The 11,153-nt window shown below is 49.2% G+C and overlaps 1 protein-coding gene across 3 annotated transcripts in view; it reads left to right on the top strand.

Annotated features, from left to right (window-relative positions):
- TNFRSF21 (TNF receptor superfamily member 21) overlaps positions 1–10,522 on the top strand; it is a 35,833-nt gene extending 25,311 nt beyond the window's left edge. For 2 of the 3 annotated variants that reach the window (XM_048297695.1, XM_048297696.1), the window contains exons 5-7: positions 5,413–5,466; positions 7,992–8,211; positions 9,090–10,522. In XM_048297695.1, coding sequence (XP_048153652.1) covers positions 5,413–5,466; positions 7,992–8,211; positions 9,090–9,319 — 504 coding nt within the window. In that variant the 3' untranslated portion in view covers positions 9,320–10,522. The remainder of the gene's footprint in view (positions 1–5,412; positions 5,467–7,991; positions 8,212–9,089) is intronic. The other variant, XM_048297697.1, reaches the window with a different exon arrangement.
- Positions 10,523–11,153: the final 631 nt, after the last annotated feature.

The following is an 11,153-nucleotide window of genomic DNA, read 5'->3' as shown; positions in this document are numbered from 1 at the left end:
AGAGAATGAGCAAACCCAAATCTCAGGGATAACTGTATGCAAGTCTCCTGAATTTCCCAACCAGCTTTCCTGTGTCTCTTTGTTTTTTAAAACAGTGTGTTGTCTTCTCCAGTATCCAGCATGCACACCTGGATCCTTGGGTGGTTCCCCATCAGTTTCACTTGTTTTTCTAGAAATGGGTAAAACTGAGTTGTTGATCTTTTGAGCAGGTGTCTCGAGTCCACATAAGAAATTTGGCTTATTTCAGCAAAGGAGCTGTTTTTTAACAAATTCACCTGAAGTAAAGAAATTCAGCCAAATTAAATTTAATGAAGAAATAGATTTTATTCCGCAGCTGAAAGATCGGTCACACAGAAAGCCACGGTGGGAAAAAGGTCAGCCCCGAGCCCGGGATCGGAGCTGGGTGAACACAGATCTGACCTCTCTATCGTGTCAGATCCCCAAGTTCACAAATGTTGCTTGGCTGGTTCCTTCTTACACAGTTCTTGGGCAGAGTCCGAATTAATTCTGTTCTTCTCGCAGTTTAGCATATTCGTGATGTTTTCTTGTCCCGAAGTTGGACTGCACAAAGCGTTTCCTGGGTCTGATGAATTGTCCATCTTGGATGATGAATGGTCCATCTCTGATTCCTGGAACAGTTATTCTTAGTTCCCGGAATGGGATACTCCTTTAACGACTCCGAGATGTTAATCAGTTTCATCAGGTGTGGTGTTAATAGCTCCAAATAAGGTCTACCTCCACCCCGAGATAGATTCTTTCGTATGCTGATTAGTTCCTGGCCATATTGTCTTCTCTGCTGCTGCCAAGGCTTGCGAAATTTTCTCAGTCCCCGGCCTGGGGTTTGGGCTTAGGCGTTTTATTTGTACAATTAATATATACATTTATGTACACAAGCTCGAATTACCAATTTCATTTATAACACACCCAAGCTATCACATCCTCTTTCCCTATTCATCTGATTGGGCTTTTTCAGATGAGCATCCCTCATGATCAACCTTAGGAGTTGGACATTCCCCTGCCCTTGAGATTGTGGAGCTGTGTGTGGGCTGTCACAGCCTGGCAGCAGCCCAGGGTACAGATACAGCACGACAGCACACTGTGTTTCTGTGAGGTGCTACCTACTGGAACCTGTCTGCCTCTTCTCCCTCAGCTGGCTCCTGCACTGTTGATGTGGGTGGTGATACAATGGCCCTGCAGCGGATGCGGGAGGCAGCTTGTGCATGGGAGACCAAATCCCCAGAGAATTGTGCTGGTGGCTCATCATCATCACAGCAGCCCAGGAAGCCTAAGAGCTCAATGCCAAGAGCAGGCATGGAGGTCCATCTTCAGGAGTTTTCTTAATCTGCTGGTTGGAAAGCCTTTAATTAGCACTAATCGAGGTTTGACTCTGGGTGATTGGTCTATCCAAACGCAGACAAATTGTGGCAGTTTCTCTCTGCACCAAAGTGGTTTGATCCAGAGGAGCAGGTCACCCTGTTGGTGAGTGGGTCTGTGCTCTCCAGCCCTGCAAAAGGAGTCTTTCAAAAAAACCCAAAACCCAGCAAAAAAGAATAAAAGAGGTTTTGGTGCTGTGGAGGGAGTGAGGACTCTCATAAGCAATGCAAATGCACGCATCCTCCCTGCAGCTGTTGCCCAGAGAGGTTGTGGATGTCTCATCCCTGGAAGTGTTCAAGGCCAAGTTGGAGAGGGCTTGGAGCAACCTGGTCCAGGTTGCAGGGAAGGTGTCCCTGTCTTATGGCAGGGGGTTGGAACAAGATGAGCTCTAAGATCCCTTCCAACCCAAACCATTTTGTGAGTCCAAGTAACAGCATGATGCCCTTAGGGTGACCGGAGCCGACAGCAAGTCTCCAACGCATGCTGGTGTGTCCTACATGAGCCCAGGAGGGATGGATGCAGGAGGGCTATGCTGTCTGGGATGCCTTTGGCTCTGCCCAGCATCCCTGGGTGCAAAATGGAGTTTCCCTATCTCTCCCCATGATCCGTATGTCATAAGAAAGCACTGACATCTGCAAGTCATGGGTAAAAATTGTTACTGAAAGCTGTAGCTCTCAGATGGCAAATTAGTACCCTAAACACATCCCATCCCACCCACTATTGCATCGTGTCCTAAATCCTTTATCTGGTGTCTGCCTTCATCTTGTAAAACCTGTGGAGGCAAAGCTGCTCTCTCCTGTAGTGCCCGGTTCCTTTGGCAGCCTTTTGTGCTCCCAAATCCAAATATTTACAACCCCGGATAGGAATAGAGGAATTACTGGGAGTCTCTGGAGCATTACGGCACGAGGCAGGAACATTTTCCTTCAGGTGAAGAAAAGCTCTGCTGCAGACTTGCCTGCTTTTTTAGCTGTGGGAGATTATGCTGGTTTTGCATGGCGCTGGATGAATTTAGGTTAAACCGGGATTAGCCCTCTGAATCATTTTGTTTGGGGTTTTTTGGAGCTGAGCCAGAAAATACAGCAAGTGCAGAAGCTGTGGGAAGGTTTTTGGAGATGCATTTAGCTCACAGGGCTCCTGTTAAAGCCTGTCTCTAGCATGTTTGTTGGACTCAAGGTTTGCAAAATCTGTCCCCTCGCAGGCAGGTTTGCCAGGCAGCAGCAAGCCTAGGCACTACTTAGCAAGCATAGGCACATCGCAAACTAGTGGTGCTGACAACAAAAGTAGGAGGAAGAGAGGGGAAGAAGGGAGAGGTTTCTACCCCTGCCATCCCAGAAAACTTCAGTTCTCCATTTTGGGGGTTAAAATCAGAAAAAAACCAGTATCCACTAGGTAATGAGATTTTTTTTTTGTGGTGCGTAACAGCATTTTGCAGCTACCAAGGCGCTCTGCACTCACCTGGGGTGGCCTGGGGTGGAGCTGGCACAGCCAGGCCGTATTGGCTCCCCTGAGTTTCCTGCTGTGAGCAGTGCTTTAAGCTCTTATCGTTTTATTTATGGCTCTGCTGGCCTCGGCTGAATTATTTCAGGGGCTGGATGGAAGGAAGCAAACAGCCTCTCTCAGGGCATTCAGCAGCACAGCCTCAGCAAAGCTGAAAGAAAGCACAAAACATGAATAAGGGAGATGGTGAAAGTGGAGAGGGGGAGGCTGCAGCCCCGAGCCCAGCAAGGTTTAATTTTGTGGCTAATTTCATGCTGCAGGTAATCCCATGAGTCAGCAGATGTGTCAGACCTGGGGCTGGTGCAAGGTTAAGATGTGGGGTTTTGGGGTATTTCAGAGGAGAAGAGGATGTGAAAGCAGCCCCGTGTCCAGGCACGTGGCTGTGGCAGTGCCTTGTGGCTCCGTTTCTTGCTCTTTCACAGGTCAGAACCCTGAGAGGGGGGAGTCAAGAGGCTGGAGCAGCATTCCTCAGACCTGGCCCCTGTCAGCTCCAACCCATCTCCTTCACTTCCTCTTCTGGCAGTGCAGGACTGGGCTGGGCCCAGTAATTAGGAATTAAGTTTGTGCTGCGTTCACGTGTCAGCAGTGGAGTGAGGGTAAAGCGGTTGGATGGATTTCCTAGCCGGAGGGGGCTGCGGTCTGAGGGCTGGGAAGTGCCCAGGCAGCCAGAAAAATAATAAAATTGCTTTCTGGATTTGCATCAGGTTTCACTTGAGGCCCAAAGTTGTAGGGTGAAGTGGCCAGAGCCCTGTGGAAGGCGTAGGGCTGGTTGGATTTTGCTGGAGTGGGCATTGCTCCAGGTTTGCTCTAAGCCATGACTTAATTTTCAGCAGACTGAGGTTGGGTTTGAACTATGCCGGGGAACGTGCAATAAACAAAATGTAATCATTCATAATGTAATGCAAAGAGAAACAATGTAAACTTTATATATGCAAGATACTTGAGGTTTCCCTGCTGTGGTGGCCACATCTCCTGGGGTCTCTGTGTTTGCAATGTAATGGGTTTGGGAGCACAAGAGGAAACTAGAAGATGGTTTCTTCTACTAGTCAAACTCAGTATCGACTAACTCAGACTGTAATTGGGTTTGGAAACTCCTCATCAGGGCTTCGTCACCTCTTCATTATGGTTTGAGTTAAAGAGTGAGTGGGCAAATCCATAGAAAGGGCTCTCCTGGACTCTGCTTGGAGAAGCACTCAGCCCACAGACAGCCAGGGCAGGGCTTGCTGGGGAAGAGCTGCTTCCTCTGTGGGTGGCTGGAGTTTTGGTTGTGGCATCTAACCCCCCCCCCAGAGCCAGCATTTCTCATCCCGAGTTGTGTGAGGCTTGACTTGAGTAGCTCTTCCCCAGGGCTGCATGGTGGTGAGGGAGGAGGCTCCACCACAGAGGTGGCTCAAGCATTCTCCTGAAACCACACAGGTGAGGTGAAGGGCACAGAGAGGAAATTTGGACTTTCCCACCCCAGCATCCTCTGGCCTTCCCATCCTGGCAGAGGACATGCCTCCTGCTCTGCAGTACCACACACCATCACTGCCCCTCTCCAACACCTCCGTGCGAGCTCATGACCCTGCCAGTGGTGTTTTACCTGCCAGGGTCTGTCTGCCCTCAAGGTGGATCCCAAACACCCTGTGCACCATGAAGCTGCTGATCCAAAGGGATCCTCCCTATGCCTGTGGGGTTCACAGCAAAAGCATCCCACACCAGCACCACTCTGTGCCTGGAGCATCACCTGTGCCGGGCTGCTGCCCAGCCCACCCTGCTTCACGTGCCGGGGTTTTTCTTCCTGCATTCCCTATGGAGGCATCACAGACCTGGGAATAAGGGCTGGTGTCAGCCGAGTGTCATCTTCTGGCAGGGAATCTGGGAAGTGGCTGCCTCGGTTCTAAATTTATCCCCCCCACATCCCGGAGGGTGCACAGCCACCCTCAGCAGCAGCCAACCTGCCACTCGCTTTTGTTCCCGCCTGGTTGCGGCAGGAGGAATTGCTGGGAAGCATCGCCTGAGGGAAGGGTGTTTTTTAGTGCTTACTGCTGCTCCTTCCTAATATTAGCACAGCAGCTGCAGTTTCTGTTTGTCTGAGCTGAGCTTTTATTGCAGTACTGTAAAACGGAGGCAGCAAATGGGACCAACCCATTCAAACAGAGCTGCTGAAAGCAGCTGTGAAAGAAAACAAAGCCAAGCCTATGTCTTCTCCTGCCCCCATCCCCTTTTGCCCCCTTTTCTTCCTTGTAGGAAGGACCTTCAGACACCCTGAGCTGCCTAGAGCACCTTCCCAACATTGGGATCCAAGAGGATGCTGGTGCTTGAACCGCAGTCTAAAGGGCTGCAAGTACACAGGAGCTTTTAGGATTTTTTAATTAATATTTTTTTGTCATTGAAAATCTCTTGATGCAGTGCTCAAAAAACAAACAAAACTTTAAAAAAATACCTGGCAGAGCACCCCTGATGGTTGTAGGAGGCTGCTGATATGACAAAGCCACTGCAGTGCCTTTGGTTTCCATTCTGGACTGCATCTAACAGCGTCCCCCCTGTCTCTCTGTGCAGGTGCAGATGCAGCCCCAGTGGCAAGTGCAGGAGCCCAGCAACGAGGATGTAAAGGTGAGAAATCCCATGGCTCTGGAAAGGCAAAAGGGTTGCAAGAGGGTTTCTTGTGGGCTTTTTTCCCAGCCAGAGCTTGGTTTCACTCAATCACCACCGTTCACAAAAATAGGAATGGCCAAGATGGTTTCAAGGCAGTGAGTCATAGGCTGTGAATAGTGTGTTTTTACACCTATTCCGCAGGCTTCACCTCCCAGCAACCTTTTGCATTCCCTGGTCTTTCAAAGCCCTGATTCCCAGTTGATTTCTTCCCGTGGTTTAAACATTAACACGCATCCAAGCATTCTGTTTGCTTTGCCTCAAGCTTGCAACTGTTCAGCTATTTGGAAAGCTTTGGGCTCCCGGGGGGGCTGCAATCAAATAACCTCGGGTGATTTTGTCTTTCCTAGCGTGTTTTAGCAGCTGTTTAATTAAACTCGAAATGAGTTGGTTCTGGGAGGACAGAGCTGGGGCAGCTGTCAGCTCCCTGCCCTCCCTTGGCCAATTGCTGCTCAGTCATCAGGCTCTTTTTTGTGAATTGGTTAGGTGGATTCGTGGTTGGATATTAGGTAGATGAGCTGCACAAGGGAAAACTAACCCCTAAAGCCTGTGTTATTTTAAAAGGGCATATCAGAGCATATTACAATTTGGAAAGTGGCCAGCTGCTGTACTGGTCCTTCCCTTGATATTCTCCCTTAATGGCCATAGCTGATTCTCCATGATGACCTGTACTGGAAAGGGAGTTTCAGAGGAGAAGGCAGATTCTTTTAATTAAAAATTAAAGCTGACTTTTATTTTTAACATGCCTATTGCATCATGCACTGAGCTAGAACAAATCCTCCCCTGTTTATTTTCAATGAGTGGAGAAAAAAAACCCCTTTTATTCTACCAGGAACAGGCTTCAATGTTAATCTAATGTGAACTAATGGGCGCCCCAGCAGACATGTGATTTGTGGGTGGCGAATTCCTTGACACGGATAAGGAATGTTCAGGCACATCCATGCTGGCGTGGAGGTGGCTCAGCAGCTCCCTTTCCCACAGCCTTTAATCCCAATTTTGCATTTTATTCCTGGGTTGTAGGCAAAAGCCTGTTAGGAATAGCCTGATCTTTCCTCTATACAAGGAGAAAACAGGGTTGTGAAATGCTGTTGGGAGAGGGAATTGCATGTGGACAGGGCTTGCAGTTCTTTTCCCTGGCAGGTCAAGCAGGGACACAGGGTTTGGGAAAAAGGTTAAATATTGGATGGCCCTTAAAGCAACCTGGTTAGAGGGACCTGGTGACCTGCAGAGGTGCCCAAGCTGCTAGCCAGGGATGTGAGGATGCTGGCCCAGGCGACTCATCTCTGCAGGGAACAGGAAGTAGAAATGCTCTGCTTGAGATTTGCACCCTGAGGGGAATGTTGAGAGATAGAGGAGGATAGATAATGTTGGCTGCTGCCATGGAAGTAGGGAGGAGTTTCAAGAAGAAACATGCAGAGCACAGTCAAATTAGGAGGCAGGTTCACACCAGCACCCAAATAATAGAATCATAGAATTGTTAAGGTTGGAAATGACATTTAAGATCATCAAGTCAAATCCTTAACCCAGCACTGCCAAGTCCACCACTAAACCATGTCCCCAACGGCCACATCCACATGTTTTTTTAATGCCTCCAGGGATGGTGATTTCACCACTTCCCTGGACAGCCTGTTGCAATTCCTGACCACTCTTTTGGTGAATAAATTTTTCCTAATACCCAGTCTAAACCTCCCCTGGCACAACTATTTCATCTTGTCCTGTCACTTGTCAAATGGTGCTGCTTCCCAGCAGTGCTTTCTGCTCCTGATGTCTTTGAAGCTGTGGAGCTGAACGTTTGCCCTTGGCTCACATTAGGACAGGAAAAAGCAAAGGCACTTGGGTGACACTGTGGTCAGTGCCAGCTCCTGCCTGTCCTTCCTTGCTCTGAAGTTGGAGTCTGGTGGGGTGGACTTCTCCATCAGGCTTTAATGGAGTGCTCCCAGGAGCAAGGGTGACATGGGGCAAACAAATCATTAATTTGAAGTGTAGCTGATCAGTGGAGCTGGTCAGAGCCATATGCTGCACTGGAGATCCCTGAAGGATCTCACAGCCCCTCACCCTGCTGCCTTGGCACTGGTTTGAGCTATCGAGCCAGGCTGTGCCTTGCTTTTAGCAAACAATAGGTGTGGAGCAGGTTTTGGGCATCATCACCTCTTGCCCCAAGAGCTGTGCTTTATGCTTTAATAAACTGAGTCTGAGAAGAAAAACCAAGCTAAAATGCTCTGCTGTGGTTGCATGTGCCATGCTGGTGCAGTAGTTGCTGCTACCAGGTGTGGGTTGTGTTACCCCTCCTGCCTGATGTGCCAAATGCCAGTGCTGATGCCCACCCTGGGTCATCTCCTGGGCCTGTTCTGGGCCAGCAGAATGGGTCACCTCTTGCTGAGGGTGGGCTGGGGTGTTTTGAAAGCCAGGGTGCAGGTGGGTTTGGGCGTTACTCATTGTGTAGCGTCCCCCCACGTTGATTTTCCCTCTCTCTTCTCCCCCCACAGCTGGAAGGTGACAAGCTGGCGCTGCCGGTGAGCCCCAGCCCCGTGAGCCCCGCGCCCACGCCCAGCCCCAAGCCCCCCGAGGCGGCCGTGCTCACCGTGGAGCCCTCTCCTTCAGAGAAGAAATGCTTCTTTGTCGATGAAGCCGAGCCTCTCCTGCGCTGCGACTCCACCTCCAGCGGCTCCTCCGCGCTCAGCCGGACGGGCTCTTTTATTACCAAAGGTATCAAAACCAACCCAGGGTGGAGTGGGAGGACAGAAGGGACAACACCATGGCATGTCCCATATGGTCAGCACACGTGGTAGAGCTGCCCAACACACAGTATCATTAAAGTAAATAATTGGGAAAACTGGCTCTCCAGGATACACTTATCACATCCTCATTCCAGACCAGAATATCCTGTTAGCAAAGATGATAAAGATTTGAGACAGAAAAACATCTTTAAAGGCTTTTAACTCTTTGAAGTTCTGCCAGAGAAGTTCTGGCATCCCTGGGTGTTTGGGGGGTGTTTTTCCTGACTTTGGGCTCTCATGTTTGCCTGTGCTTTTCTGCATGAGATGAAACCAGAGAATGTAATTCCCAGACTGATTTCTGTTTGGTTTTTTAAATTTTTTTTTCACTCTTGGTCATCTTTGCTGCAGGTGTAAAGTACCGTTAGTCACCCTCCTTTATTTTAGGGGCTTTAATTTACTGTATTTAACTTGTTGCATTTAATCACCTTTTAACTTCTGATGAAGGTGAAACACTGCGCTCAGTCAATCTACCACATTTATACTTGGGTGCAAAAATAAAGCTGACCCAATGAAAACAACTTGAAAGAGCAGAATTCAGTTTTTTTGGCTCCCCTCCTGCCCTCACTTTTCCGAATTGGCCATTCAGCATTTACAAGTGCTGTGTTTGCTCTTGCAGGATCCTGGCAGGATCTTGCAGGATCCTCTTCTCCCCTCCCCATCACTTGTCACCCTCCACCTTTTCCCTCAGTTCTCCTTGTGGCATGTCCCTCTCCAGAGGTGGCACCAGGGGATGGACTGAGGAGAAAAAGCCCTGGTTAGCAGAGGTTTCTTGAGGAATTTCTTGACCAATCCCCTTTCCTCCTTCAGAAAAGAAGGACACCGTCCTGCGCCAGGTGCGCTTGGACCCGTGCGACCTGCAGCCCATCTTTGACGACATGCTGCACATCCTCAACCCCGAGGAGCTCCACGTGATCGAGGAGATCCCGCAGGCCGAAGACAAGCTGGACAGGCTATTTGAGATCGCTGGAGTCAAGAGCCAGGAAGCCAGCCAGACCCTCCTGGACTCTGTCTATAGCCACCTTCCCGACTTACTGTAGGCACTGGGTCACCGCACGCTCTCCGAATATCTGCTAGAGCTAGCTTGGCACTCGTTAAGATGACCAACAATACGCAGGCAGGATTTGTTGTAGAATATACGGCCAGTATTTACGTTGAGGTGTCCTTGGTTTTTGGAGAGGGTGCAGTTTGCCAGCATTGCACCCCTCCACAGTAACTCTATCGCTCAGTCCAAGTCTTTGCACCCTCTGCCCCCTCCCTGAGCCTCTCTTCTCCTTGTTCTCATTCCAGTCAGATCAGCCGATGCACTTTAAAAAAAAAGAAAACAAACAAAAAAATCCAAAATTGCAGTTAATGAACTAAAAGACCATGAATTTGGTGTAATCTAACACATCAAATTGGGGATTGCTCTGTAACCCCCTTCCTCTGTCAAAGCTGTCGCTCGGAGTGACCATCTCCCACCACCTCCCTTCACCTCGGGGCAGTAAATGGCAAAAACACGCAAAAAACCCACCCCAATTGTTGCTGGTTACTGTCTCTTAATGCAGCTAAGCTTCCCACCCGAGCTGACTTTTTTTTTTAATGTACTCTTGTTTGTCTCATATCCATTGCTGAGATTTTACTAGCACGGTTATTTATTGTATGGTTTTCACCCGGACAACGTATCACGCTCCTAATACGCTACAGCAGAAGCGCTTAAACCGCAAGGAAAAGGGTCAAGCCCCACCAACCTTTGAGGCAGTGGAAAGGTCCTTTGCCTCCAGTCGAATGTAAGGAGTTATCCTGCCTTGCCATCTGTGGGAATGGTGGGGCCCCCAAGGGAGCCTGGACGTGGGGAGGCGAAGGCCACCGGTGGTCCCGCTCTCCTCGTGCTGTAAGACTTAAACCAAGCTATGCTTTTACACTCGTGTCTCTTGTTTTTTATACAGACGTGGCTGGTAAGTTCTCCAAAGACCTTCTATGGTCTCAATAGTCTCTTCAAATCACACTTCACTTTTTATTAAAAGAGGTCGGGGGTGGGGGGGTGTGGGGGACAAAAAGCTGCATCGTAAGAAGTCTGTCTGATTATATTTGCAATTATTATGCTCCCGTAACGAACAGTCTGTACTACGCTCAATTTGAAGAAATAATGGTATGAGGGTGGCATGAGCTGCCCCGTGGGAAGGGGTGGGAGTGGGGGAAGAGGGGAAAATTGCCTTCCGGTGTACTAATTTATTAATAAATACTAGGTGTTTGTTACTTGACACGATTCTGTGTTAACCTCCTTAACAGCTGCCTCTGCTCAGGGACACTTGGGTGGGGCAGGGGCTTGCTTGGGGTGCCTGTGGTGGTGAGGGAGATTTTTGAGTGTGGGGGTCATGGGGGGGTAGCTCTGAGGCCAAAATATGGTTGCTTTCTGTTGGCAGCACTGCCTTGAGTCCCCACGGTTGCTACTGGAGCTCCCTGCAGGTCCCTGCGCTGATCAGGGTCGGGGCCCTGTGTTAATCCCCATAGCAGTGACAGATCAGATGGCTGATGGAGCTTCCAGGGTTAGTTTTTGCAAGCTCTCAAAGGCTTTGCAGGCATTTTGGGGAGGCTGAAGTATTAATTTTCCAGGAAGCAGCTGCTGTGCTGAGTCACTCCTGAGCGAAGGTCTTGCAGTCACAGCGTTTCTGCTGCTGTTACATTACCCATGTCCTTAAAGTCTGCACTTGCAAATAACTCATCCCTTGTTATTCTGTCTACAAATTGAATCCATAATGGCACAAACACTTCTGGTTTATAAGACTGTCATCTTGTTTACTTGGCTCCAGCATGTTTTCTGTTACCGAGGGTTCTGTGTTTTCCTTCTGGCTGTCACTGGAAAGTGCTGGTGCAGGACTATACATAGGTACA

The sequence above is a fragment of the Corvus hawaiiensis genome, chromosome 3, assembly GCF_020740725.1.
Source record: "Corvus hawaiiensis isolate bCorHaw1 chromosome 3, bCorHaw1.pri.cur, whole genome shotgun sequence".
Lineage (NCBI taxonomy): Eukaryota > Metazoa > Chordata > Aves > Passeriformes > Corvidae > Corvus > Corvus hawaiiensis.
This window is presented reverse-complemented; position numbering and strand designations above follow the sequence as displayed.